Source organism: Leptinotarsa decemlineata, unplaced genomic scaffold (genome assembly GCF_025532065.1).
Source record: "Leptinotarsa decemlineata unplaced genomic scaffold, Ldec_3_MD MMD2_P_RNA_scaffold_5, whole genome shotgun sequence".
NCBI classification, from domain to species: Eukaryota; Metazoa; Arthropoda; class Insecta; order Coleoptera; family Chrysomelidae; genus Leptinotarsa; species Leptinotarsa decemlineata.
In genome coordinates, this window is record NW_027412532.1 from 92,510 (window position 1) to 116,786 (window position 24,277).

Consider the following 24,277-nt stretch of genomic DNA (forward strand, 5'->3'; position numbering starts at 1 on the left):
GACACAATGTCGCTGTATTCGAGGTGAGGACTTAGGACAGGTTTGAATTTGGTGAACTGGAAACGGTGGATTTCTTTTAAACGAAATCAATGGAAATTCAGAGACACTGGAATATTTCAATAGAAAATAAGAGGCAATAAACATTAATAAAATATAGCTACCTGTCCTTGAAGGTACACAGACAAGAACAGATAATCCGATTAAGAGAAACCAAGCCACGCTCACAAAAAGAATAAAAACTTGCCGATCACGTCAAAAAAAAATAGCTTTCACAAAGTTGATATGACTCGGTTTATAATTAAACACAACATTTCGCCGGGTTACCTCATTTCAAAATATGTTACTTGCTTTAACAACATACCCTAATCATGCCTTATATACAACGAAAACTATGCAGTAAAGTTGAACAAAACAAGCCCCTCCTCCAAAAATAATTGCATTAGCATAGACATCCTTCCCCTTCATATATTCTGGATAGCCGGGATCTGCACATCCACCTCCCGATTACGAGTACAAAGGATATTTCAGGAAGGAGCCTATTTCTATTAATAACGGTTGTAAAATTATTCATGAAATTCGGTGGCGTAAAATTTAAGTAGCCGTTTAAGGGAGTTGGCAGGTAGTTAAATCTTTTCTGCGGGGTTTTTGTCGGGGGTGTTTAGTATTCAAGGGAGTATTCAGCATAAGTTAATAAACTGATAATGGCGGAGAGGCCTTTATGCGGCCGCCGATCGTGGCTGCTGGATATTGAAAAACCGAGAGTGAATGAACGTCGACCGGATTTCCGATAGATACAAGGAATACTCGTCTATAAACTGCCTGTGGGATTCAAGATAAAGTTGCGGCTCTTCGTTATTTTCGTCGTAAAAGTGATAGCATGTTATTAAGAAACACCACATTAGGTCGCCCCATTGAAACATAATCAGAATGTTCATTTGAAGCCGAAGAAACTGTCGAAAGGAAATTTTGTCGGGAATCTGTGTGTGGTAGCGAAATGGAAGCACATCAGCGATCGAATCTCATTACTTCCCAACTCCCCGAACTCCGCGAAAATTTGTTTGTGGCATCCTCCCCGTTATCTGTAAACATGCTGATACATGATCGCTTCACTGAGCACCAACTGTGACACGAGGATCACATTTTCAGGGAGATCCGTCCGATATTTACCCCATCTCGAGAGTGTTCAATTCAGCGAGAGTCAATAAATATTGAAGTTCATTGAATATTGGAGGGTATCGGTTCCATTTCGTTTAATTTCCACTGGTGAATAAAATCAATTCACGGTTATAAGGGCAATATTCCACTACCTATCTCGACTCGCGTCGAGAAGAGTTCTGTAGTTTTTGTGTTTAGGAAAAGGTGCTTGTTTTCGATCCATTATCAATGTTTTTTTTGTAATTAGACATCATGACTTATAGGGAGAATATTATGAAATATCAACAGCTTTCTCTTGAAGGTTAGTACCAACTGAAAAAGTGGTGAATGTTAGACTATCGCCACCTATGTGTTAGTCCCGAGACTCTTCAGCCAGGGTAGTATTAAACTACTATCATAAGAATGGGTCTAATGAAACCAATATGTTGTTTTTTGTTCAATCATCTGAGACATCAATTTTCTGCAAGCCTGCAATAATGACACATATCTAGTGGCTCAATTTCCGTGATTCCGATCACTTTATTGCCCCATTAAAAAGGGGGCGAGGTGAAGCAAGGCTGAAGTAGGTCGAACCGGCTATTTCGACCAGAAATAAATTAAGCGTTTCCTTCGTATAAGTCCAGTTAAGAGCTGCACGCATTACGCCTTTTATGAGGTGTGCTACTCCCATCAAGGATTTCAACAAAGATAATGTGTGAAATTGTCTGTGAAATGGAGTTTTTTCCCAGCTTGGCATTTTCAGGGCGTTTAAGAGACGATCAAAAATTTTTGTTGGGAGATATTCTGGAAAGTTCATGAAGATTGTGATTGATTTCAAAGCTACGGTTAATGTCAGCCTGATATACTTTAAATACGGCAATTGTCCTCATAAAATTGGTCACGGTTAACTTAACAAATTCATTGGCGTTATGAAAAGTTTCAGCAAATTACGAATTGTTTCATTCTCTATATAGAACCAATAATATATATATTGTAATCACAACTAACTTTACGGGATCAAAACTCTGCTTTCGAACAAGAACAACTGGATACTATTTTGATACGTGCCTCAGGAAAAACGTGCCACATTACTGTCAGTTTACCGTTTACTGTTTATTCAATTTTATAAAAAACAACCTTTCGTGATCGCTGTCGATCTGCCTTTTTTTAACTAACCGTTCGGTTGATTCTGTTGATCGTTCCCGCGTTAATAATTTACGTAACAGTCAATCCTCCTGCACTGGTCACATTCGAAATCAATACATCTCATTATCCTAAATGTAATATGGAAAAAAGGAAATCGTTTCGTGCACATGCAGATTTCCGGCGATATCCTTCCGTTGAAATGGAAGCGTGTCCACACTTGCCACGCTATTCCCAATGTGGGAATAAAATCCGAATCCAAACCGGATGTCGTATCTACAGGGTAGTCTAAACGATTTTCAGGGATGTTTTCCTCGCCAAAAAACAGTTTTCGCCTTCTGAAGACGCCAACAAGTAAATCTGATGGTTGAGTAACAACAATTGGATAGAAAGTTATGTATTTTGTTTCTGATATATTTAAATTGAGTAGGTTGCCATTCAGTCCTAATTGTAGTTTTTCTGAATGATTTTCATTGTCTACAAAGACTAAGGCAGAGTCTGCGCAGCAGATTAGATGTGCTTTTTAAATTTCTGATTTTTGATGAACTATTGATACAAACGAGGAACAATATTGGACCTGATACTGTTCCTTGTGGTACCCCAGTCTTAACAAAGTTCTGGCGCTGAAAATTTCACATATTTTGTGTTCTATCGATGAGGTAGTCTCTTATAATGTTTAAGGATATTTCTCGTACCTATAGTTTTTTAGTATACGAAGCAACATATTGTGTGAAATCGTATCAAAGGTCTTGGTCAACGCAAGACAACTTGTTTTATGTATTGATTCATACAAAGCCCTGACTGTCTGTTCCACTAAAACATCAATTGTTGCTTTGCAGTGCCAGGGAATGTAACGTCTATCTGGGCTAAAAAATATTGTTTTAGGTTGTTTTGTTTATGAAATTGTATATTTGTTTCTGGAGCCTATTCTCATTCACTTCTATCGTTTCAATTTTAGCTAAAAGCACCACATCATCGAATGTATTTACTCACAATTAACTATTATGCATTATAAAATTTAGAATTTCAAAGTCGTCCACGCATGTACTAAAATATTATTTTCTCTGATAATATTATCACATCTAAAAAACTTTCTCAAGTTATTAGACGGTGTCTCCTTTTGTTTTTATGGAATAACTAGACGACATACAAGAAAAAAAAATAGGAATCAATTGTCGTAAATATATTTCGAATGAAGGTATTTTGATAGACAAAAATAGGGTGAAACCAACGCTGGGTTAGACGTGGACATCCCTTTCAGATTTTAAAGAAGTCACCCTGGAAGATCTGGGACCTCACCATCCTCCGTGTGCTCCCCATCCTGCACGACCTCCCCATCCAGCACCAGCTCCCAAACCTGCACCAGCTCCAGCTCGCCATCCAGCTCCAGCTCCAGCACCCCATCCAGCTCCAGCTCCCAAACCTGCACCAGCTCCCCATCCAGCTCCAGCTCCCCAACCAGCTGCTCCCCAAGCTGGGGCTACTCCGACGGCAATTCCCGAGGGGTGAGCCAGGGCGGAAGCGAAGACCAACATGGCGATGACGGCGAAAACTAACACTTTCATCTTGGAGTTTGTTTCTTTAGTCAGACGTTCAACGTTTGATGCTGAATTCAGACTCGACATGCTATTTATACAGAATTTTTGATAAAAATTTGTGTACTTTCATTTACTTGTACTTATTAAATATGTTTTTCAGGAATATATTAACTTTTTGCGTGAACGGTAAATGAATAATTATTTCATGACAAAGAAAATAATTAATGCAATTGTTGTTAATGATATGTTCGTACAGAATCTAATAAATATACTTAGAACCTTGTTTTAAAAATACCTTTACTCTTTACAAAAGTCGCATGGTGAACTGTTTATATAACTATACCTAGTATGCTTTCGAGAAAACATCTGCCCTTTGTTGTTTACGTTCAAGTGAAGAACTAATATATCTTGAGACTGCCGGTTGTGATGTTGGTGAAACGTCGGAAAACAAAGAACGGATGTTTTCCCGAAAAAAATGTTTTTCGTAACTAATATACCTCTATAAACATTTTAAAGTGGCAGTATAAATTACATGGAATATCATACTCAATATGATGTTATCCAAACAGGTGCTGATGAGGTGATAAGACAAGTTCATTAACCCGAAACTTGGTAGTACACCGTGGTAGTATTCTAAAAACAAGTTGACTTTTTCATATCCTGAGGATGCCAACTTGGTTTGTTAATCATGCGTCGATGGTTACTAGGAAAAGAATTTGTTTTGCCTTTCTTCCATATATTGAATAATGTAGCGTTCCTCTGTATGATATCTGATTGGAAAAGAAAGTTGCTGTTTCGAAAGGTTTTTTCTTCCAGTTTGTATTTGTGTATAATCTATATATCTTGATAGAGTGTTCATTTTACACAAGTTTTATTTGGTGATAGACAAGTGCATTAGCAGCTAATATATGAACCCATTTAACAGAGGATCTAAAAACACGTTACATCTGCTGCGTTTTTGGATTACTTGCATTTTCATAAATCCAGATGATTTTAACCAGATTTTATCCATATCCGAACTTTTACATCCACCCCGTGTTTAGACGCCGTTCGCGTTAATGAAATTGTCCCGCGTCTAATAAAGTTACAAATGACAATGCAACTTCGTACCAACATATAATTAGGTAATCAAGTTGAGTGGCTTCGGAAACATAAACTAGCTTGTAATAAACTGGAGACTGTAGTTGATTTTTCATTTGACACTGATTTAGTCTCCAAATAAAGGACAGCTTAGCAATCGATGATTCGTTTCAATGTTTTCAGATTTTTCCAGCGTTGATTCTTTCAAAAAATAATATCTCCTAAAAATATACACCTTTCAGTGTAAATTTTATTACTTCAAGACATTAGCTTTTTCAAGTGATTTGTACATCAAAGTATCTTTACATTACTATTTATATACTACAGGTAACCATAACTGAGACTACGTCTAAGAAATTATCTGAACCTCTACATAACGTACCTGTTCAATTATGATTACCTAAAGCATATTGCCTCACATCTACATCAATAATAATTCTTTCTCAGTTTTCAAGAAAACAAGTTCAATAATGGTGATCTATTCAAATCTAGTTGGTGGTTTAATAGAATGTTTGAATTTTTAAGTTTATTAATTTCCATTGCTTCCAAATGATTCAGTTTCAAACCTTTATTTTCTTTGTGCAAAATTTCGAACTCTTCATTAAAGATGTCATTTTCTTTTAGAAGATAATTTGAATATGTTGAATTTGTTTTCTTATTTACATAGCCCGTATGATGCTCCTGGATTCGATTCCTGAATGGTCTGCCAGTTTGACCAATATATACCTTAGGGCACGTTCCACACTTTAATTTATATACTCCTGGTTTCTAGAATTTGGATTTTTTATCTTTATTATTTTCAGTCAACTTTTCCAACGTATTATTTGTTCTGTATGCAATTTTAATATCTCGATTCCTCGAAAAATACGTTATAGCTCTATAATTTTGATTATCTACCTTATCTACCTCGAATCGCTTTTGTGTAGACTTTCTTGGCAAGTATTTTGTTTATTAATTCGGTTTTAAACCCATTGTTTAACGCAATTTGCTTGATGATATTGAGTTCTTTATCGAAATGATCTATTAAAAGAGGAACATTGACTAATCTGTGAATCATGCTATTATAAGCTGCTACTTTGTGTTGATAATGATGGGTAGAATCGTAATGTATAGTAATATCCGTATAGGACGGTTTGTGATAAACCGTTATTATTTATTTTTATACTTATTATACTTCATAATTTGGATCCTATTGTTCACGCTTTATCAACAAATTAATCTTATGTCAGAGAAGCATATTCATTATTATTCAATTATAGCAGCAATTCAAAAAATCCGAAACGTAGTGTAGTTGTTTCTGTCTATTTAAACATTCGTAGTAGTGATTGAACATCTTTAAAAATATACACAAACTCACCTCTCGTCTCCTCACACAATCACAAAACCTATTCTTGGTTCATGAATTTTTCGACCATAAACACGAAAAAAAAAAACGTACACTGTAGTGTCAGTTCACTCACGCCGTGATCTCAGTCGGCGGTCGTCAGAGTCGCTTGCATTTTGTTTTTGAGTCGGTTTTTTCGAGGTGGATCGTCAAATGTTCGCGACACCGGCATCATCATCTATGGGGGCGTTTCGACATTTTTTTCGGGCCATCGGCAGCGGACACCTGCACGTCTCCACCATGGGAAACGCCGTACTGAATAAGACGACGTCGACGTCGCGGCGCCACAGAATCGGGTGGGACGCATCCAGGGCCGGCCCGGACAGAGAAGGCACACTGGATTCACGTTGAGATTCGTCGAGCTGAATATTGCTTTCATTCCTTAAATTTATCATATTTCAAGAATTCGATTGCCAAAAATATATATTACTAGCTGACCCGACGAACTTTGTTTTGTCACAGAAATTATTTCTATCAGAACAATAAGACTTACAAATAATATTAATCTTTCAATGCTATAGTTTGTACAATATTTTTCCTTAGCTAACACAAACAAAATGGATGGTTTGCCAACTCGAGAGCATGTCACGTATGTGCTCAAATCCAAGCCATAACAGCAATAGTCACTGCAAATGCCAATCTAATGGGAAATTGCAAACGTTTAAAATGAATTGGCACATCTGCAAGTTTTTCTTTAATTTTTTAATGACTAATCGCGTGCTGTTGCACAGCCGTGGTGGATTCAAATTATGCGGTGGCATGCCTGGTAAATCCAGTATCTTCAAAAACTGTATTGAATAATGATTCCCAGCTTCTGTGGCATCACAAACTGTATCTACGCTCAATGGACAAACAATAATAGTGGCTGAAAACTGTGTAGGCAGTGAGAGAAGGCTTATGTGTGAGAGTTAGGAGACCGGCTTTGTTCTCGTGTTGTTTACTAAGTGAGAAGTGACACCGGTAGACGCCTGGTGGGAATGGCTATTAAAAATAGGGGTTGATGATAAAAAAGCAAAAATTGGGGGTTATATGTATTATTAATGACACATCATAAAAGAATAAAAACAAACAAAAGTTTACAAATCTAAAGCAAAGGGAACTTCAAACGTTCAAGCCAGTCTCTATATACCTATACAGTAGGTTTAATGGACTGACGCCTATCAGAAAACAACTACTTCCCTGGGTAATACCACGAAGGGCGTTGGATTATATCCGACAAAAGTTTGTCAAAAAAAATTGGGGTGGAGTACCCTTATCACTTAGAGACATGAAAAAAAGATTACAACCTATTCTCAGACCTACTGAATATACGTATAAAATGTCATAAAAATCGGCCAAGCCGTGTCCGGTATATATAGATATTCCTTATTCAAAGAATTGAAAACTCTCCTGAAGCAATTTGTGTCCTTGTACTTTGAGGAAAGGATAAAGTGATCGAACATGCATTAAACAAGTTGAAGGTAAAATAAGAAGCTATCGATATAAGTTCAGCTCGATTTAATTGAAAAAGTTGTGAAAGTTGTCCGTAACTCTGAAAGAAGTGGGTGCTCAATCATCGTTAGGATATGAAGAAAAGTTCGAATGGTGTATATTTATATACATCACGAAACTACAGACTAGATATGATTGTTACAATTTTAAGTAGTTGGATGGGTACTTTTCATAACTTGATATCAATGTGACTAATAGTAAAATTAAATTTGAAACGGTTTTGATTATTGTTTTGACTTGAAATAATTTAAAAATGAATTCGGTTGTCTTATAAGCCTGGAATTTATAATCCGCTGAAGCTATAAACCTGACCCTTCGTCGTTAATACTGAAAAACAGAGCGAATAAATTCAAATTATGACGATGGCCCGAATACAATGAATACAAAAGGGCACTCAAAGGAGTACCCTTTGATCCGTCACATCTATCTGCATATATAATACTCGAATATTCAATCAGATTTTTGCGGCGGACCTTCGATTTCCGTCTGATTAAAAAAAAAAGAATAAGAAGAAAAAAGGGGGAATCGAGCGTTTGTGACTGATCAAAAAGAGCGATGGAATCAGCCCTATCTCTGTCCTTATGAAACGTGGTGGAATATTTGGCGTGGAAGTTTATGGAGAGGGGATAACACAGAATCGGACTGGCTATTTTCAGTTCAAAGTAGTGGTGGTTGAATTGAGTTGTAGGTAATTTTTCAGTATTCTTGTCTTCCACAATCAGAAGAAATATAATTATTAGAAATTCTGTACAATTGTTCAGTATGAAATATTTTATTTTACAATGTCACAACAGTGGATTTATGCAACAATAACTAAGAACAAACCTAATAACTAGTAAGTTAGACTCTACCTACCTAAGAACGGTATCTGGATGATGTACATAACTAAAATTTTTGTTCATTTGATATTTCACTATATTAACACTCTTCCATTCATTTTTTTTCCAATTATTATAATACATACAAATTTGAAACAATCGTTTCACAATAAAAAATATATGAGTTTGAATAAAAAATATACTTTTTTTCCATGATGCTTCTGCAACTACTCTATCTCCTTTCACAAAACCTAAACGATATATCCCTCAATTGTAAAATAACAATTCAATGTCTGTCGAAATCGAATGAGTTTCTACATACTCAGAACACTGTAAATTTTCCCAGTTAATCTTCTTTTCTCAGGAGAGACAGTCATGTTCAATTGAAATTAATTTTTTGTGATATTCTCACATATTTACACATGAAACACTGTAAATCACATTTTTTTGTTCCTTGTTTGCTGGTTTTGTTTGAGTCAATGTCTAACTTTGCCTTTCTTACCAATAGTGGCCTCTAGTGGTGGGAAAAAAATAATAAAAAGCGATGAAAAATAGCTCTGCCATTATCAAAATTTTGGTAGAGGCAGCCTAGCGTAATCTCTTGTAATTTTTATTCGAAACCGTATTCACAATCAAAATTTCGATGTAGCACATTTCTCTCTATTTTTTTCAGTTAGATGGAAGGATTTTAAACGCAAACTTCACCTACACTGCGGGAGGAGTTGGCAGAAACATTTGCGAATCTCTGTGCAAGCTGGGATTCCCTCCAAATTTTTTGTCAGTCGTAGGAGCAGATGAAAGAGGTAAAATGATCATGTCCGTCATTCCACCGCAGAGCCGGCATTTTGTTCGAGTCGACGACAGTTGCAACACCGCAGAATGCATCGTAGTGTTTGACGATAGAGGGAGCTGCAGGTTGCTAATGGGAGACATGAAAATTCACAATAAAATCACGCCAGAGGTGGTAAGTTCCTCAGGGTTCTTGACTTTGGCCACATGAAGTTTCAAAGGGTTCATTACTACTCTATTGACGACAATATTACACAGTATAGATTTATATGAAAAACAAGATGTAAGAAGCTGAAATTTTACAGATTCTGGAAAACGAAAGTATAATCAAGACCGCTCCCTTGATAATACTAGATTCCAATTTATCGGAAGAAGCTATTGAAGAGTGTTTGAAGTTGGCCGTGAAGCACAACATACCAGGTGAGTTATTGGTGAATATTAAAGGTAGGGAATGCTCTCACCGGTAATATGTTGTAAAGTCAAGCTTCAACATCGACGTGTTGTCTGCTTTCACTGCAAGCTATGGAGGAGATAGTGATTTTTCTTTTAATAGCCTGCTGGCAAGTAAATATCAAGATGGTTTAAAGAGATGTATCTGTAAAGATGCTGATGGACAACTGACAATTTATACAACAGGATATTGAAAGAAACACGTTTTTCAAACGAGATATAATAAAACCAATGTGCACAAAAATATTTTATTTCGTGACCATACGAAAACAATGATAGAAAAAATATTATCTTATAGTAACAATTATGGACGGATATAACAAGCGATTGATAAGTTTTATAAATATCAAGTAAATTTATATTAGACTGTTTGTGTAGAAATAAATATTGAGAATTAATCCAATTACATTTTTTGTGGCCAATAATTTTTCAAATTATATCAGCCAATTTATACATTGTAGTCCTTGTCTCCATTTCTGGGGTCTTGAGTGTTTCTGAGAATGATCAATCTAAACAGCTTAATTTGAATCCCAAGATATATGATGGAATCGGCCGATACTTCATGAAAATTCATAACTAACGTATTCTAAAAAACACTTTATTGTGTGATTTTCACTAGATAGTTTTACAAAAACGCAACAAGTGTTTCGCCATACAATGGCTTCATCTGGCGTGTCTTAATAACTAATCCTACACATCAAATGCTATATATACCTTATTCTACAATTTGAGGTACCTGAATTTCAAGTACCTGAATTTCAAGTACCTGAGTTTGTAATGAATTTAATTACCTGAGCTTATGTTCCATTTTCCACATTTGAAAAAATAATCAGTAACGGAGAGTTATTTAATTCTAATTGATCATTCAGTAAATTACCCGAATTCCTGAATCTATTGATTTCTGAACATTCTACAAGATTGAGTTTCAAACTCTTCTCTCCTGAATGTAACACATCGTATTCATGATTGAACTCATGTCCTTCTGCTAAAAGGTGGTTTGCAAATGTGGAATTGGTCTTTCTATTTATAAAACTGCTTCTATGCTCTTTAATCCTTTGGGAAAATGTTCTTCCAGTTTGGCCAATATACAGTTTTGGACAAGAGCCACAAGTCAGCTTATATACTCCTGATCTATCCAACAACGAAGTTTTGTCTTTATTGTTTTTCAGGTACTTGAAATTCAGGTACCTCAAATTGTAGAATAAGGTATATATAGCATTTAATGTGTAGAATTAGTTATTAAGACACGCCCGAGGAAGCCATTGTATGGCGAAACACGTGTTGCGTTTTTGTAAAACTATCTAGTGAAAATCACACAATAAAGTGTTTTTAGGATATGTGAATCCCAAGAATTAATATGTAGCAAAGTGTTACCAATCACAACGTAATTGGAGGATTTCCAATTCTTCTAGGCACATTTTGTATAACAATAAAAATCACATTTTTTTCCTAACACCATCAGCTGTCAACATCTTAATCAACTGAATTTAATCACTATTTGTAGTTGCAGGCCATTCAGTTAGTTGAAGAAGAAGAATTGATTGTCGACATGTGCATTACTGATGTCTTGAAAGTTGAAAGACAAAAGACTGAATTTCTCAAATTAAGACAGAGACAAGGACTAGCTTGTATGATTTTGTTCTTATGACTATCAAAAATATTAAGATTTATCAAGGTGGTGTACTTTTTTGGAAAATTTTCAATTTTCCTGGATATTTTGCCTGAAGTTCTGCCATTCTAGATATTTACTTGATAATTTGCAGTCATAAAACTTCAGATCTTTCAAGCAAAAATATATGCATATAAAAATATGTCGCTGAAACAGACATATCTGTGAAAATCAGATCTACAAAAAATATACTCAAAATAAATATTATGACAACTTGTTTTATGTGGTCATAAGATTTATAGTCAGAAAATCGAGATTCAAACAATTAACTCTATCAAATAAGTGTCAATGGAAACATCTTTATTTTTAATGGTCTTATTGAAAAATAATAAGGTATAAGGTGTCCTTGGAGTAGACTAAAATTTGAAACTGTTGAATATTAAAACAGATGGCAAATGGACATAAAAATATTAAGTTTCCTATTTTTTTTATAAAGGATTTCAAAATTAAGATTTCACACATAGAGTGAAATTTCAACAGCATTATTTTTCCTAATTTTTCGAAAAAGGAATCATCTATTAAGCAGCCAATTCAGATATTTTCAAGGAAATATTGTACACAGCTTCTCCTTGGACACCTTCCTCTCGGGGGCACACAATGAAGTTAAAACATAGCGAGAGGTAAATACGACAAACCCCGCTGTATTCTCAAGGCTAGGCCCAGTTATAACTAAACTAAAACGATAAGCAAATATCAAAGGAACCTCTTACGAATGCTCCTCACTGTACGTTCCACCCCAATCTGTGCTGCGGGTTGGGATGCATCTGCATGATCAGATTCTTTGACTCTCTTCGTCTTTCATAACTTTGCTGCGCTTCCTTGTAAAGGAAAATTGCCGCCAAACCATGGAGGAAGAAAGACAGAACTCCCATGGCATAGGACCAGCTTAAATGGTTGAAGTTGGGGTACATGAGCCAATCTCTACGTTCATAGGAGCCTGCGAAGATCACGATCGCCAGGAACATGAAGACAGCTAAAAATAATGTATTCCCTAAGTTGATACATATTAAATTGAAACGGAGCACAAAGTTTTGACTTCAGATTCCTGATCGAATAACAACAATTCGGAAATTATTCCAGGAATCTCTCCTGTACAATCCCAAATAACATTCAAACAAAAATAAGCAAGTCTACTCAAAAATGTTTCAAAAACCAGCGAAAGCCGTCAAAAACAATTGTTTGGGGTCGTACTCACTGGTAGTTGTTACGCAGGCAAAATCAATCGCAGACAAGATCCACTCTCTCTGTAACACAAATTCCAAAGGCCATCGACACAGCTGCAGCGCCATCAACACCTGGGCCCCAAAACTCAGTAGAAAAGCCATCGTGACGAACGACTGCGTCGCCATTAGCCATGGAGGCAGCAACCATTCCCGAATAACGTAAAACTCCTGGCTGAAGACATGGTGACAGCCATCAAACAGGTGGTCGAACTGATAGTAGGGGTAGCGGAACTGGTCGAAGCAGTATTCCCACAAACCCATGTGTTTGAACTCGGAGAACGTTTCGTCGTACGACTGTACCCAGTATGGACTGAAATTCCAGAATTATATTACGTAAGAGTACCATTTCAAAGTTTGCGAGGTTACCTGCAAAATGCCATCATGAGAAGCAGTCCCGCTAGATAGGTTAAAAGAGCCCCGTTTACCAGTTGGCCTGAAATAAGTGATTAGTTTATTAAAAACTGCTAACGTGTTGTTTATGTTCTCAATTACTTGATGCCTTGGGATAATTATTCTTTCCTCCTTCTCTCAGCGTCATTTTAGGGCGGATTTATTCGAGCCTGCTCAGGTTTATTTCGATTTTAATGTATACTTCGAATCGAATTACTAAATTCAATGTAATTGAGGAAACTGTCATTACTCCACGCCCTTTATCGTTAATTTCTATTTGTATTGTTTTGAGTTTTGACGTTTGCTACTAATTTTCAAACGTCGGCTTCTTCCTTTTCGTTTAGGCTATGGCCTCAGGTGACAGGAGTTATCAGTCATAGCTGTGAACTTCTGCACGAATATATTATATATATTTTTTATTTTAATTATTTATATATTGAACGAATATAATTTTTTATGGAGGAAATCAGAGTTTTTCATCGACTTTTATGGATATTTTCACCTTCCATAATCTGAAAAATTGTGATTGAAAACTTCATACAGATGTAAGACAATCTTTTCAGTTCACCTCGATAATTTTCGGCGTAAGTTCAAAGTATGTTTCTTAAAAAAATTCTATTTGTCAGTAACTTGTCGTATTTAATAATGTTACCTATCAAAATGAGAAATTGTACAGATATTTGAAGTTTTCACTAATAACTTGTTCAATTTCATTTTCAGAACGAATCTGACTGATGACCATTCAAATAAAAAATTCAATAATTTAAAAATACTTTATTTTCGTTAAGAAAGTTCAAAACAATAAACAACTTCATATAAGTATATAAAAATGGAAATGTTATGATAAAATAGTTCAGTTACAAAAGATCTAGAAGTGGCAGAAATTGTAAATAAATTCGATCACATTTATCTTGTCAGTTTTATTATGCTTGAACATAGTAAAGGAATTATGTTTTCCTTCAGTTACGATTAAATGATGACAGAAATAGTTTCAATCCAGATGCAAGCTTTTGATATAAATAATGTTGAGTGTTAAATTAAATTTATATTTTAACCAATACATTAAAGAACAGGTACGTTATATGTTATTCATTGACCTTATCCATTCAAACTCAAGATGACATGGATAAACAAGATCAATGTCGACCTATGCTGAATCGACATCCAGTAATACGCAGTTTTGAAACGATGACACAAAGACTCTTCATTCTATATTCCTCTTTTCAAGCAAGCTATCGAGATAAAGTATCTTTCAACATTTTATTAACATAACAGCTTTACAAGCATCATAACATAAAATCCAAACATTCGAGAAATTTTCTAAAATACATCAGAGTAAATTATGACATGAATACTCGTATACTATAAAGGCACTTAACTTAAGATCAATAGCTCATAGTGGCAGTGTCTCAGATTTTAATAAAATATAGATTTACATACATATTGGTTAAACACGAAAAATCAAAAACACTTCTGACATGGCATTTAAAAGTTTATGTAAAGATCCATGCTCTTCAAAGTGCAACTGCCTTCTTATTAACTTAAAACTATTTCTAAATAATTTATAAAATGGACGGACTGTGTTATAATAAAAAAACTATCAAAATAGCAACATTTTACAAATGTTTTGGAATGAAAAATAATACATCTTGTCTAAGAATGTCTGCTCTCTCTCATTAAAAAATAACCAACAAACCAAACACACACAGATGCCTTTCATAATCTCCTCACCACCCCTTGTGCTCAGGCTCCATCTCGAACCTGCTCTGAGACTCTGCCAACAACCTCCGCTTCCTCTTTTGCACGTGCAAGTCGACAAAAAAGAGCGTAGAAGTGACTAGAACCAGCACCACCCCTATGCAAGCCAATGCGAAGGACCACCCAAAAAAGTTGTTCTCGTGTCCAGGCATCCACCTGTTCTGGTTTGCCAGCGAAGCGAAAACTATGACCGCGATGGCCCCCGAGATGCCTCCTGCCAGCAGAATGAAGGCGTTCAACTTGATGAGCAGAAGGAACTGCTTCTGGTCAGGCCCAAAACAGAGGAAGTAGATCAGCGTTATGATGGCACCCAATAGGACGGAGATGAAGCACAACGTGAAGAAGATTTGGGTGACGATTATGAAGTCTGGCATCAGGTAGCCTCGTATTTTGTCGTAGCCCGTCGTGAAAGGGTCGTACAACCACCGGCATCCGACGAAGAATCTAAAAGAGAAATAGATAATGTTTAATGTTGTGTTTTGTCCTTAAAAAAAAAAACTTTGTTAATAAGCGCGCGCGATTTTATTTTCAGAACAGTTTGAGGCAAGTCTGGTTTATAATTCGGCAGAAAATATATTCAATAAAATGAAATTTCATAGATCATAAAAAAATCTGTTTAAAATCTGTTTTTCCGTTAATCAGCTGTCGCCCCTATACGAACGACAACTCTTAGAAATTGAGAAACTTGTGCGATCTAAGGACTAACGAGTTCTTACCTTTCAACGTGTGATTCCTAACACAGAAACTGATATTTCTCCAAGTCAGGATTTTGGAAAGCTCCCACATTTATCAACCAAATAAATAAATCTTAACTGTATTGATGTTGATTTTGATAAACATTAATTGACTTTTTTCGTCCCTTATAATATTCAATGTACGAGTATGCCTCTCAATTTGACTTGATTAGATAACATCATATTTGCAAATAATTTGTAACAACCTACCCATCTTTGGTGTACGGATTTTGCAAAGAACGGAAACAATGGACCCATAGTCCGAAGCGATCGAGTTTAGCGCCGGTTATTCTGTAGTCCGACACCAGCCAGCTAGGGGTGCAAAACGCCACTGTTATCGTTACGAAAGCCACCACGAAAAGCCCAATAGCTACATTACCAGCTAAAGACCGCTTCTTTGGCTGAAAAGGAATAGTAATCGGTTATATAAATATATGAATAACTATAAGGAAATATTTTTTATGCGAAATATATTTAAAACAGTGAGCAACTCATACATTATATTCAAATGACACTTTTTCAATTACTTCATGCATCACATGGAGATTATTTCATTATTGAAAAGATATTTCAGTGAGATTCTTATATCAATTGAAGTTATGTTCGATAAATTTGATCAGCTCAATAATAAAACTGCTGAAATTTCAATATTCAATGAAATGCCTTCTGAACAAACATAACAGACAATAAATAATAGTTAAATAACTAAAAAAACACGTTTTAGCAACACAAACTAAAAAAAGAATTCGAAACTAATTTATTATTGTGTGCAACATCGATAAATAAGAAATATCACTGGAGTATTTGTATTTCTTCTGAATGTAAAATTAAGTAGTCCAAATTTGTCGTATAAATTATGGATTAATATATTTCATAAAAAATGCGAGTTACTTATAGTTGTTTAATGGACGAATAGCAAGAATACTATTTTTTGGTAATCAATTATAGAACAAAAACAAAAATAACTCTGCATTATCGTGTTTCTGATCCCCCTTGTATATATTCATATTGGGTAGATAAAAGGTCAGCGACATTTAAATTCCTAACCACACATTTTTTAATCAGCGAATATTGAATTCAAGTTAACCTTTTCTGGGTTAGGTTCTTAGGTGTTGTCTCTCTCATTAACGAAACAATAAAGAACTATAATTTATCCTGGTATGGTTTTCAAACATTTATTTTAAACTGGAGGTGTCTTTTGAAAAATGTAGGTGAATTTTCAAACAAACTAGGGCGTAACCTAATGTTTACCTTGTCTTCTTGGTAGTCACCCATTGAGTCAGTCACCTACGCCTTTGCTTGAACTAATTACAGGGAACTTCTGAGATTTCCGTTCGCATTTATTGCAGCACAAATTCAGTTGTAGTAAACATTCAACTAAGTGTTCGAAGTTACAGAATCATTTTCTGTTCTGTTCCTAACTTCTGGCTGAAATCAAAAGGAAAAGTGTTGGAATGAAGACACAAACAAATAACAACACACACAAACCTCTATGAACTGCGCACGACAACGGCGACGGTTGAACGCTTGACCACACCTGCAAGTTTATTTGATTCACCTCAGTAAGTCGCTTTCTTTGAGATGCGATGGTCAGTGCCGGAGTATGCGTTAGGAGAGGCGGGTTATAGCGATTAGTAGAATAAAATGACCACGTCTAGATATGTGGCAAACGTACCTGTTGTTAAACTAGTTAAGAATTTGCGGTCAAGAGGTATTACTAACAGGTTTTCTCTTATCGCACGTTAAAAAGTAAGACATTATTAATCCTTAGCTCGCCAAAATTTCTACTTCTGAGGATTGTCCTTCGTAAGAGGGTGGCAGGTGGTTAACGGAATAATACAATTAATCTCTTGGAGTTCAATAAAATTGGTACACACCAATGAATAATTTTCAGTCCGATATATTCAACCGTCCCCTTTTTCAATAAAAAGTATGATTTGTTATGGGAGCTTTTTTTATGTCAATTTGTCATTATTGAATGTTAATTCGACCAATTTCTTTTTTATAATAAAAAGCACATCAAGAAATGACTAACCCCTCATTGAATATGAAAAAGATAAATTTTCATGACAATTTTCCCAAGACTTGATAAAATAAGGATTCTCATAGAATATAAAAAACTCAATGGAAATGATTGAATACTCCCCTAAGGGAAATATATTTCTAGAAGCACTCATTCCTTTCTTAAATATTTGAATGAATTTACTGAATTATAAAGAAATAACTATAGAAAAAGAAAAAATTGTATGTCCAGGGAAATATAACTTTGAAGAGTTACTATTTCAAATTTCCCAAAAAATGTACAGGTAATAATACAAACCTCCACCCATGGACAATTGTATAACTAATTAAGGTATGTTTAAGTAGCAATTTGAGACAAAACAGTCAGAATTCATCACTCCTCACATGCATTTGAATGGAAGCAACCTCTAAAAACGTTGTTGCAAAACAAGCAATTAGCCTCAAGGTTCAGACGCGCTTTTGATACAATAGATATACTTGAACTAGTTCCGAAGGAAAATAACCCATTAAATATGTAAAAATACTTTATTTTGTACAAAAACTAACAAACTCTGTTTTTCAAACAGGTAGCAACACATTGTATGCAAAAATAATACATTAGAATATAAAAATGTGCAATACTTCAGTCAAAAAATTCTTTCACATTGCAAAATAATTTGATATCTTTTATGTACGCGAATTATATTAAAAATACGATTATTATATAGGTCCTTTTTATTTTTTTACTGAAGTATATACACTTCTAAAAATGGACGGATATATAATATAAAATAAAATATTAGAGATTCTAAGTTCAACAAAAAATGTTAAAATTATACATATATTTGTCAATTATGTATTCAAACACATTCTTGGAGAATTGTGTCAACTAAAAATATGAAAAGACAAAAACGATGTCAATTCGTTTCTCCAAATCAACCCTGCTAGCATCATTTTGAGGTCAGTAAGTCAAAGAAATATGAAAATTGAAATCAAAAGACATGAAATCATTAAAAAAAGAACCTGTTTTCTAGCAGTAAGTTGAAATGGTGTATTTCATTCGTTTATAAGAACAAATACTGGAATAATTTGTCGTTAACTGTTGGCAACAAAAATAAGAAAATACTTTTCCTACCCATCGACAGTGTGATCCTGAGAATGCATCTTCAGGAAGAGTGTTAACATAATGTGCAGCAGACTCTCTTGAGAAAAGTTCCATTTTGTTCATGAACTACAGTGATATTTCTAGCTAATGAGTCGTAAGAGATTCAAACTTCCATTTCAAAAAAGGTGTCAATTGATTTGAAGTCTACGAGAACATCCGAAAATTTCAGTACTCTATTTTCAAAATTTCCTTAATTTTTTCTTCTCGTAGATTTTAAACCTGTCAACACTTTTTTACACAATGAAAGTCCGAACCTCCAACATAACTGATATTGAAAACCTGAGGTTTGCCTCACAAATTTGATTTTTCAGTGAAGAAATGAACATTTCAAGCATATACTTTCTTTCAAAATGAAACAAAAACTGTTCGAAACAAATAGGGTTTTCTTTGAAAAAAATTCATAGCCCATTTGAATAACTATGACAGTTGAATGAAGAAAAAATATGACCCAATTAGTGTGAACTAGTCTGAATTGTTCTGAAACGAGTTTAGTCATCTAATCTCGCTTCAGAATAAAACTATGTCAGATACAGAAAAGCACCTTGTATCAAACATTCAAAAGGGATATCGCATATCCCGTTGTTCCCAAAAATTATATTATATGTCAGTATGGTGTGGTGCTGAAGGCTTGTGTCGAGCAGTCTCCATAGTGTATTGGGCTGGAGGTTGGCGTACAGAGCCCCCCAGACGCCTATACCTGGCCCTTCTTGCTTCCACGAGAAACAGTGCCCTGCAGGCCACAGCAAGAGAGACCCTACAACCCCAAACGCAAAAGACCAACCCAGATCGTTGTGTTGCCAGTTGGGCATCCAGTCCCGGTTGTCACCGTTGGCTCCGAAGATGCTGACTGCTATAAAGCCGCAGATCCCTGCCAAGCTGAGGATCGATCCGTTGCTTAGCAGTAAGAGGAGGTATTTGTCGTGGTCTCTGCTGCAAAAGCAGTACATCCACGTTAGGAAAGCTGCCACTAATACCAGAGTCAGGCACAAAGTGAAGAAGAATTGAGTGGCGATGAAAAAGCTGGGGAGAAGGAAGTCGAAAATGATGTAGTATTCTTCCTCGAAGACCCACCAACAGCCGGTGAAATTGAAATCATACTGATGTCGAAAGTCTTGAAAGTTTCTGAAGCAAACCTCCCAGAGTCCTAGAAATGAAATTCAGATATATTTTTCGTCTTCACCAAGAAAATGTTCTTATATAATAATGATGTTGGAACAAATTGAACAGTTGGTATGGTTTTTAATAACTTTGCATACCTAGTGTTATGCTCATGTATGTATGACTGGGTTTGTAACTGGTTGACATTTCTGAATTGTAGATATATAATGAATGTAAAGGCATGATGCATGATGATATAATCCAAGTGACAAAAACCTCTACTACCTACACCAACAGTGCCACTCCTTTTTCAAACTCACCAATTTTTATGAACTGTGGATCCTGGATTTTTTCATCATTCACGAGCCAATAAGGGGAGCAAAATGATATTATAACGAATATGGAAGCTGCAACGGTTACGGCTATCGCACATATCCCTGTTTTTGTTTTCATCGCCATTTTTAAACGTTAAAAGCTTAAATTATAGTGTTTTCATTCAATAGAGAATGAGTCATTGTCAATTGTCACTGTCATTATTACTCGACCGTCTATCTGTTTGGGATTAGTTACTCAACCAATATCCAGTTCCATCAATAACATAAATATATTATTTCATAGGCGAGTTCTTAAATTTACCGATGAGCTCATGGATCCTCCAAAATCATTTTTTATTATTAGATTAGATGGATTATAGTAAAATGAAATTGTGTTATTATTTTCAGTACTTTTCGAACCAACAGATGTCGAGCCATCCACAAAACCATTTAAGACGCCTCACTGGAAAGCGATAAAATTCATTACTCCAAATTTAAGTGAACTCGAACATATTGCCCGATTCTTTGACTTTGTACCCCAAAAATCCTCTTCTGATATCGCTAAAGCAGAAGAACTGAGTCGAAAATTATTGAGTCATGGAATCGACAACATTATTGTAACTCTTGGCTCCAAAGGAGTTTTGGTAGCTCGAAAAGGACTAGCAACCGAAAAGTTTTTTACTAACAATTATGAAGAGCATGTTCGATTTTATCCAACAGAAGCTATCAATAGTCTTGTCAATGTGAGCGGAGCAGGAGACTGTTTTGCCAGCGGATTTATAGCTGCGTTGATTTCGAATATGCCTGAAGAGGTTTGTGTGTCAGTGGGATTCGCTGCTGCTAAATTAGCTTTGAAATGTCAAGCTGCAGTCCCGATGGAAATTTTTGATAGAAGTCATCGGTCATGGGAAAGATCTGCCTCTTATCAGAATATTCTTTAGGTAGTGAAATTTATAATACATTTGTATTATTATGTATCATTAGGAAACTATATTTTTTCCAAAATTTGTTGTTTTATTGAATCACTCTTTCATTCAGTGGAAATGAGGAATCTCCTTGTGATCAACAAATCATTTCTAAATTAACAAGATAGACAAAAATCTAATCGTCATGTTAGAGAAAAGAAGTAATTTTTTCAGTCAATCGTCACTGGGTAAAACAGTATATGAAGCCCACTAATAAAAGAAGAAGACATTTCATGTTTGACATTTATAGAGTTTTCTATTGGTGAAACCAGTGCACCTTTGCCTGTGTATGTCTTCTTTTATTATCATTAGGAAATAAAGGACAGAGATACTTTGAATATGCACCGGTTTTACCAATGGAAAACGCTATTAGTTCTGACACAATTTTCAAGTTAGTATTTCTCTAAAATAGATAGGATTATTGAGTTTGATTTTATTTTACCATGTCGGCATCTATCCGATTTACTTCAGCTCTGAAGGAATTAAGAATTCACTTATGTCAAAAAAGCCCTGCGAGTAAAGGAGTCAGGTAGGTATTAACTCAATGCAGGTTATATAACAGAATTGATGATTTCTTTCACAGGGAATTTATCGAAAAACATTATGTTGAACTGAAATCGACAAATCCGAAATTTCCCATATTAATCAGGGAATGTTCTGACATAGAACCAAGACTGTGGGCAAGATATGGTATGACTTTTGTCAAGTTTTGAAAATTGAAATACCTTATCCCCATTTTTTTTTAGAGTTTGGAAAAGAGAAAAGTATTTCGCTGGCAAATTTAACTTCCAATGATGTGTTATCAAGGATAGCGTCGATGGCAAATTAATTAGAAGAGGTTGTGGTGTGTAGTTATTGCTAAAATTATATTTGAAATAGTACCTGAGATTATTTTTTATTGGACCACTAACATTTTCCTGGAATACGTGAAGACGCTAGATATTCTGATTTAAAAAAGAAGTCCCACAACCCTGCAAGTTTTGAATACCAAATCGCAGGATTATTTTTTATTACATTACAACTTTTATGAGTGCAGTTGTGGAACATCGGGAAGCAATATAGATGATCAAAATCACCAGTCCAACTGATGAAGCTATCGTGTAGCGAATTAAATCAAATCAATCAAATCAAATCAAAATATACTTTATTGCCTGAAGAACATAATTCTCATTGACAAAGTCGTTTACAAAATAAAAGAACAAAATAACACAACAATCACCTTTAGATATATATCGATATGATAAATAGTGAGGTAGAAAAAGTGATAATAATTATAATTACGTCCCGAATAAAATCTATTGTGAAAATTGTATAATTATGTTTTTGATGAACATGGCTTTTCTAGTTAGGTCATTTGAGTTTAGAATCAGTATCAAGACAGTTTTTCATGTATATAAAAGGCCTCACATAGACGAAAAGAACCTATTTTTGTATATGAGATTTCTTGAGTGACAGCGCCATGTTCTGAGTAAGAAATTCATTTCAGAGAAGAATATCTCAAAAGGTTGGTTACATGCTCAACCACACGTTCAACTACCCATACCTGTTGAGGACAAAAACATTTTTTTGAATATTTTACAGAGCTAATTCTGCATAATGGAATCAAGTTATGAGATAACTCCATTTTATGGTGAAAACCATATGTGGGTTGCCAAAATGGTTCTGGAAATATTTATTTTTAGAAGTATCGCAAAAACTGACAGAAATAGAGAAAAGTTAGGTAAATACTTAACGTAACTTGCTGAAATGCCCTACAGGTGCATATCTATCCATAAAAATGGGTTACATCTTGGCGATACGGGCAGAAATACTCTACAGGGCATATCTATTCATTCTCGATGTGAACTTTTTTCTGTGGAATTTTCAGATCTTATTTTGTAAACTGAAATTGTTTCGACATTTTATTGGGAAAATAATTTCGTTTTGTGAGAGGAAAGCAATGTATGATATCAAAAAAATGCAAATATCCCAAAAACTAAGCGAGATGGAGAAAAATGGGTAACATGTTTAATCACACGTGTATAAATACATTACACGGGGGGATATTCATTCATCACTGGTGAGAACTTTTTTTCAGAACTTATTCTACGGAACAAAATCGAGTGTTGACGTTTTATTGAGAGAATACCTTTATTTCATATGAGAAATATCAGAGATAACTCACAAGAATGCAAGTATCCCCAAAAGTAAGCAAGAGAAGAAAGGTGTACGTACTTGCAACTGTTATGTTCGAAGCCGTTGGATGGAATTTGTGCTCGGAGCCACCTAATGCAACTTTTGTTTTCGAATGACTTTTTCATCCTTGCCACCTAATGTTATTTTTGAGTTCGGAACCACCGAATTCAACTTTTTTTGAATGAAACCACCGGATGTAATCTTTTTGCTAGCAATTGGCCAAACAAATTCTGTAATCGAAGTCTCTGAACGCAACTTTTACGTTCGAAGCTATTGAATTCAACTTTTTTGTTACAAGTCAACGAATACATCTCTTGCATTCAAAGCCGCCATATTCCTCTTTTACTTTCGATGCCTTTGAATACAATTGTCTGTTCGAAGCCACCGAAGACAACCTTCACGTTCGGAGTCACTGAATGCATATTTTGCGTTCGAAACCACCCAATGCAACTTTTCTTTTCGGAGCCATTGAATGCAACTTTTTTGTTCGAAGCCACCGAATGCAACTTTTACTTTCGATGTCATTGAATGCAACTTTTCTGTTCGGAGCCACCGAAGCCAATTTTTCGGCTCGGAGCCATTGAATGCAACTTTTTGTTCGACGCCACCGAATGCAACTTTTACTTTCGATGTCATTGAATGCAACTTTTCTGTTCGGAGCCACCGAAGCCAATTTTTCGGCTCGGAGCCATTGAATGCAACTTTTTGTTCGACGCCATCGAATGCAACTTTTACTTTCGATGCCATTGAAAGCAACTTTTCGGTTGTAAGCCACCGAAGGCAACTTTTCGGTTCGAAGCCACTGAATGCAACTTTTTGTTCGAAGCCACCGAATGCAACTTTTACTTTCAATGCCATTGAATGCAACTTTTTGGTTCGAAGTCACCGAAAGCAACTTTTCTGTTCAGGTCCATTGAATGCAACTTTTGAGTTCCGAAATCCACAATACAACTTTTTC

At 35.3% G+C, this 24,277-nt stretch overlaps 6 protein-coding genes across 9 annotated transcripts in view; 2 read left to right on the plus strand and 4 right to left on the minus strand.

Moving 5' to 3' along the window:
* The window catches only part of LOC111502177 (tetraspanin-1), a 48,394-nt gene extending 41,762 nt beyond the window's left edge, over positions 1–6,632 (minus strand). Inside the window, exon 1 of the mRNA XM_074186796.1 lies at positions 6,253–6,632. The gene's annotated coding sequence lies outside the window, so the exon portion shown is untranslated. The remainder of the gene's footprint in view (positions 1–6,252) is intronic.
* Positions 1–21,184, plus strand: part of LOC111502195 (pseudouridine-5'-phosphate glycosidase) — a 66,211-nt gene extending 45,027 nt beyond the window's left edge. The window contains exons 7-9 of one of the 3 annotated variants that reach the window (XM_074186791.1): positions 9,262–9,552; positions 9,683–9,797; positions 20,588–21,184. In XM_074186791.1, the coding sequence (XP_074042892.1) occupies positions 9,262–9,552; positions 9,683–9,797; positions 20,588–21,120 (939 nt within the window). In that variant the 3' untranslated portion in view covers positions 21,121–21,184. Of the gene's footprint in view, positions 1–9,261; positions 9,553–9,682; positions 9,798–9,856; positions 9,996–13,829; positions 13,969–20,587 lie in introns of those variants that run through there. The other 2 variants (XM_074186792.1, XM_074186793.1) reach the window with 2 other exon arrangements.
* Positions 10,062–13,413, minus strand: pck (Claudin superfamily protein pickel). The gene is made up of 4 exons (XM_023156208.2): positions 13,212–13,413; positions 13,086–13,152; positions 12,692–13,029; positions 10,062–12,469 (listed from the first exon to the last, which is right to left on the minus strand). The coding sequence occupies exons 1-4, from the start codon at positions 13,255–13,257 to the stop codon at positions 12,216–12,218; spliced, it is 705 nt and encodes a 234-aa protein (XP_023011976.1). The 5' UTR covers positions 13,258–13,413; the 3' UTR covers positions 10,062–12,215.
* On the minus strand, positions 13,869–17,205 carry sinu (claudin family member sinuous). Of its 2 annotated transcripts, XM_023156209.2 has the most exons (4): positions 17,090–17,205; positions 16,853–17,029; positions 15,812–16,002; positions 13,869–15,311 (listed from the first exon to the last, which is right to left on the minus strand). In XM_023156209.2, exons 2-4 carry the CDS (start codon positions 16,874–16,876, stop codon positions 14,837–14,839), a joined length of 690 nt encoding a protein of 229 aa, XP_023011977.1. In that variant the 5' UTR covers positions 16,877–17,029; positions 17,090–17,205; the 3' UTR covers positions 13,869–14,836. The 2 variants fall into 2 exon arrangements, with proteins under 2 accessions (XP_023011977.1, XP_074042899.1); XM_074186798.1 differs by lacking the exon at positions 17,090–17,205 and having other exon boundaries at positions 16,853–17,083.
* Positions 18,130–20,398, minus strand: kune (claudin). Its single transcript, XM_023156210.2, is given in 3 exon segments — positions 18,130–19,495; positions 19,498–19,911; positions 20,186–20,398. Coding segments are annotated over 3 exon segments (684 nt in total). The 5' UTR covers positions 20,325–20,398; the 3' UTR covers positions 18,130–19,364.
* Positions 21,185–21,485: 301 nt separating the features above from the next.
* ND-B8 (NADH dehydrogenase (ubiquinone) B8 subunit) lies at positions 21,486–22,030 on the plus strand. Its single transcript, XM_023156179.2, has 3 exons — positions 21,486–21,673; positions 21,728–21,834; positions 21,891–22,030. Exons 1-3 carry the CDS (start codon positions 21,588–21,590, stop codon positions 21,971–21,973), a joined length of 276 nt encoding a protein of 91 aa, XP_023011947.2. The 5' UTR covers positions 21,486–21,587; the 3' UTR covers positions 21,974–22,030.
* The last annotated feature ends 2,247 nt before the right edge of the window (positions 22,031–24,277 follow it).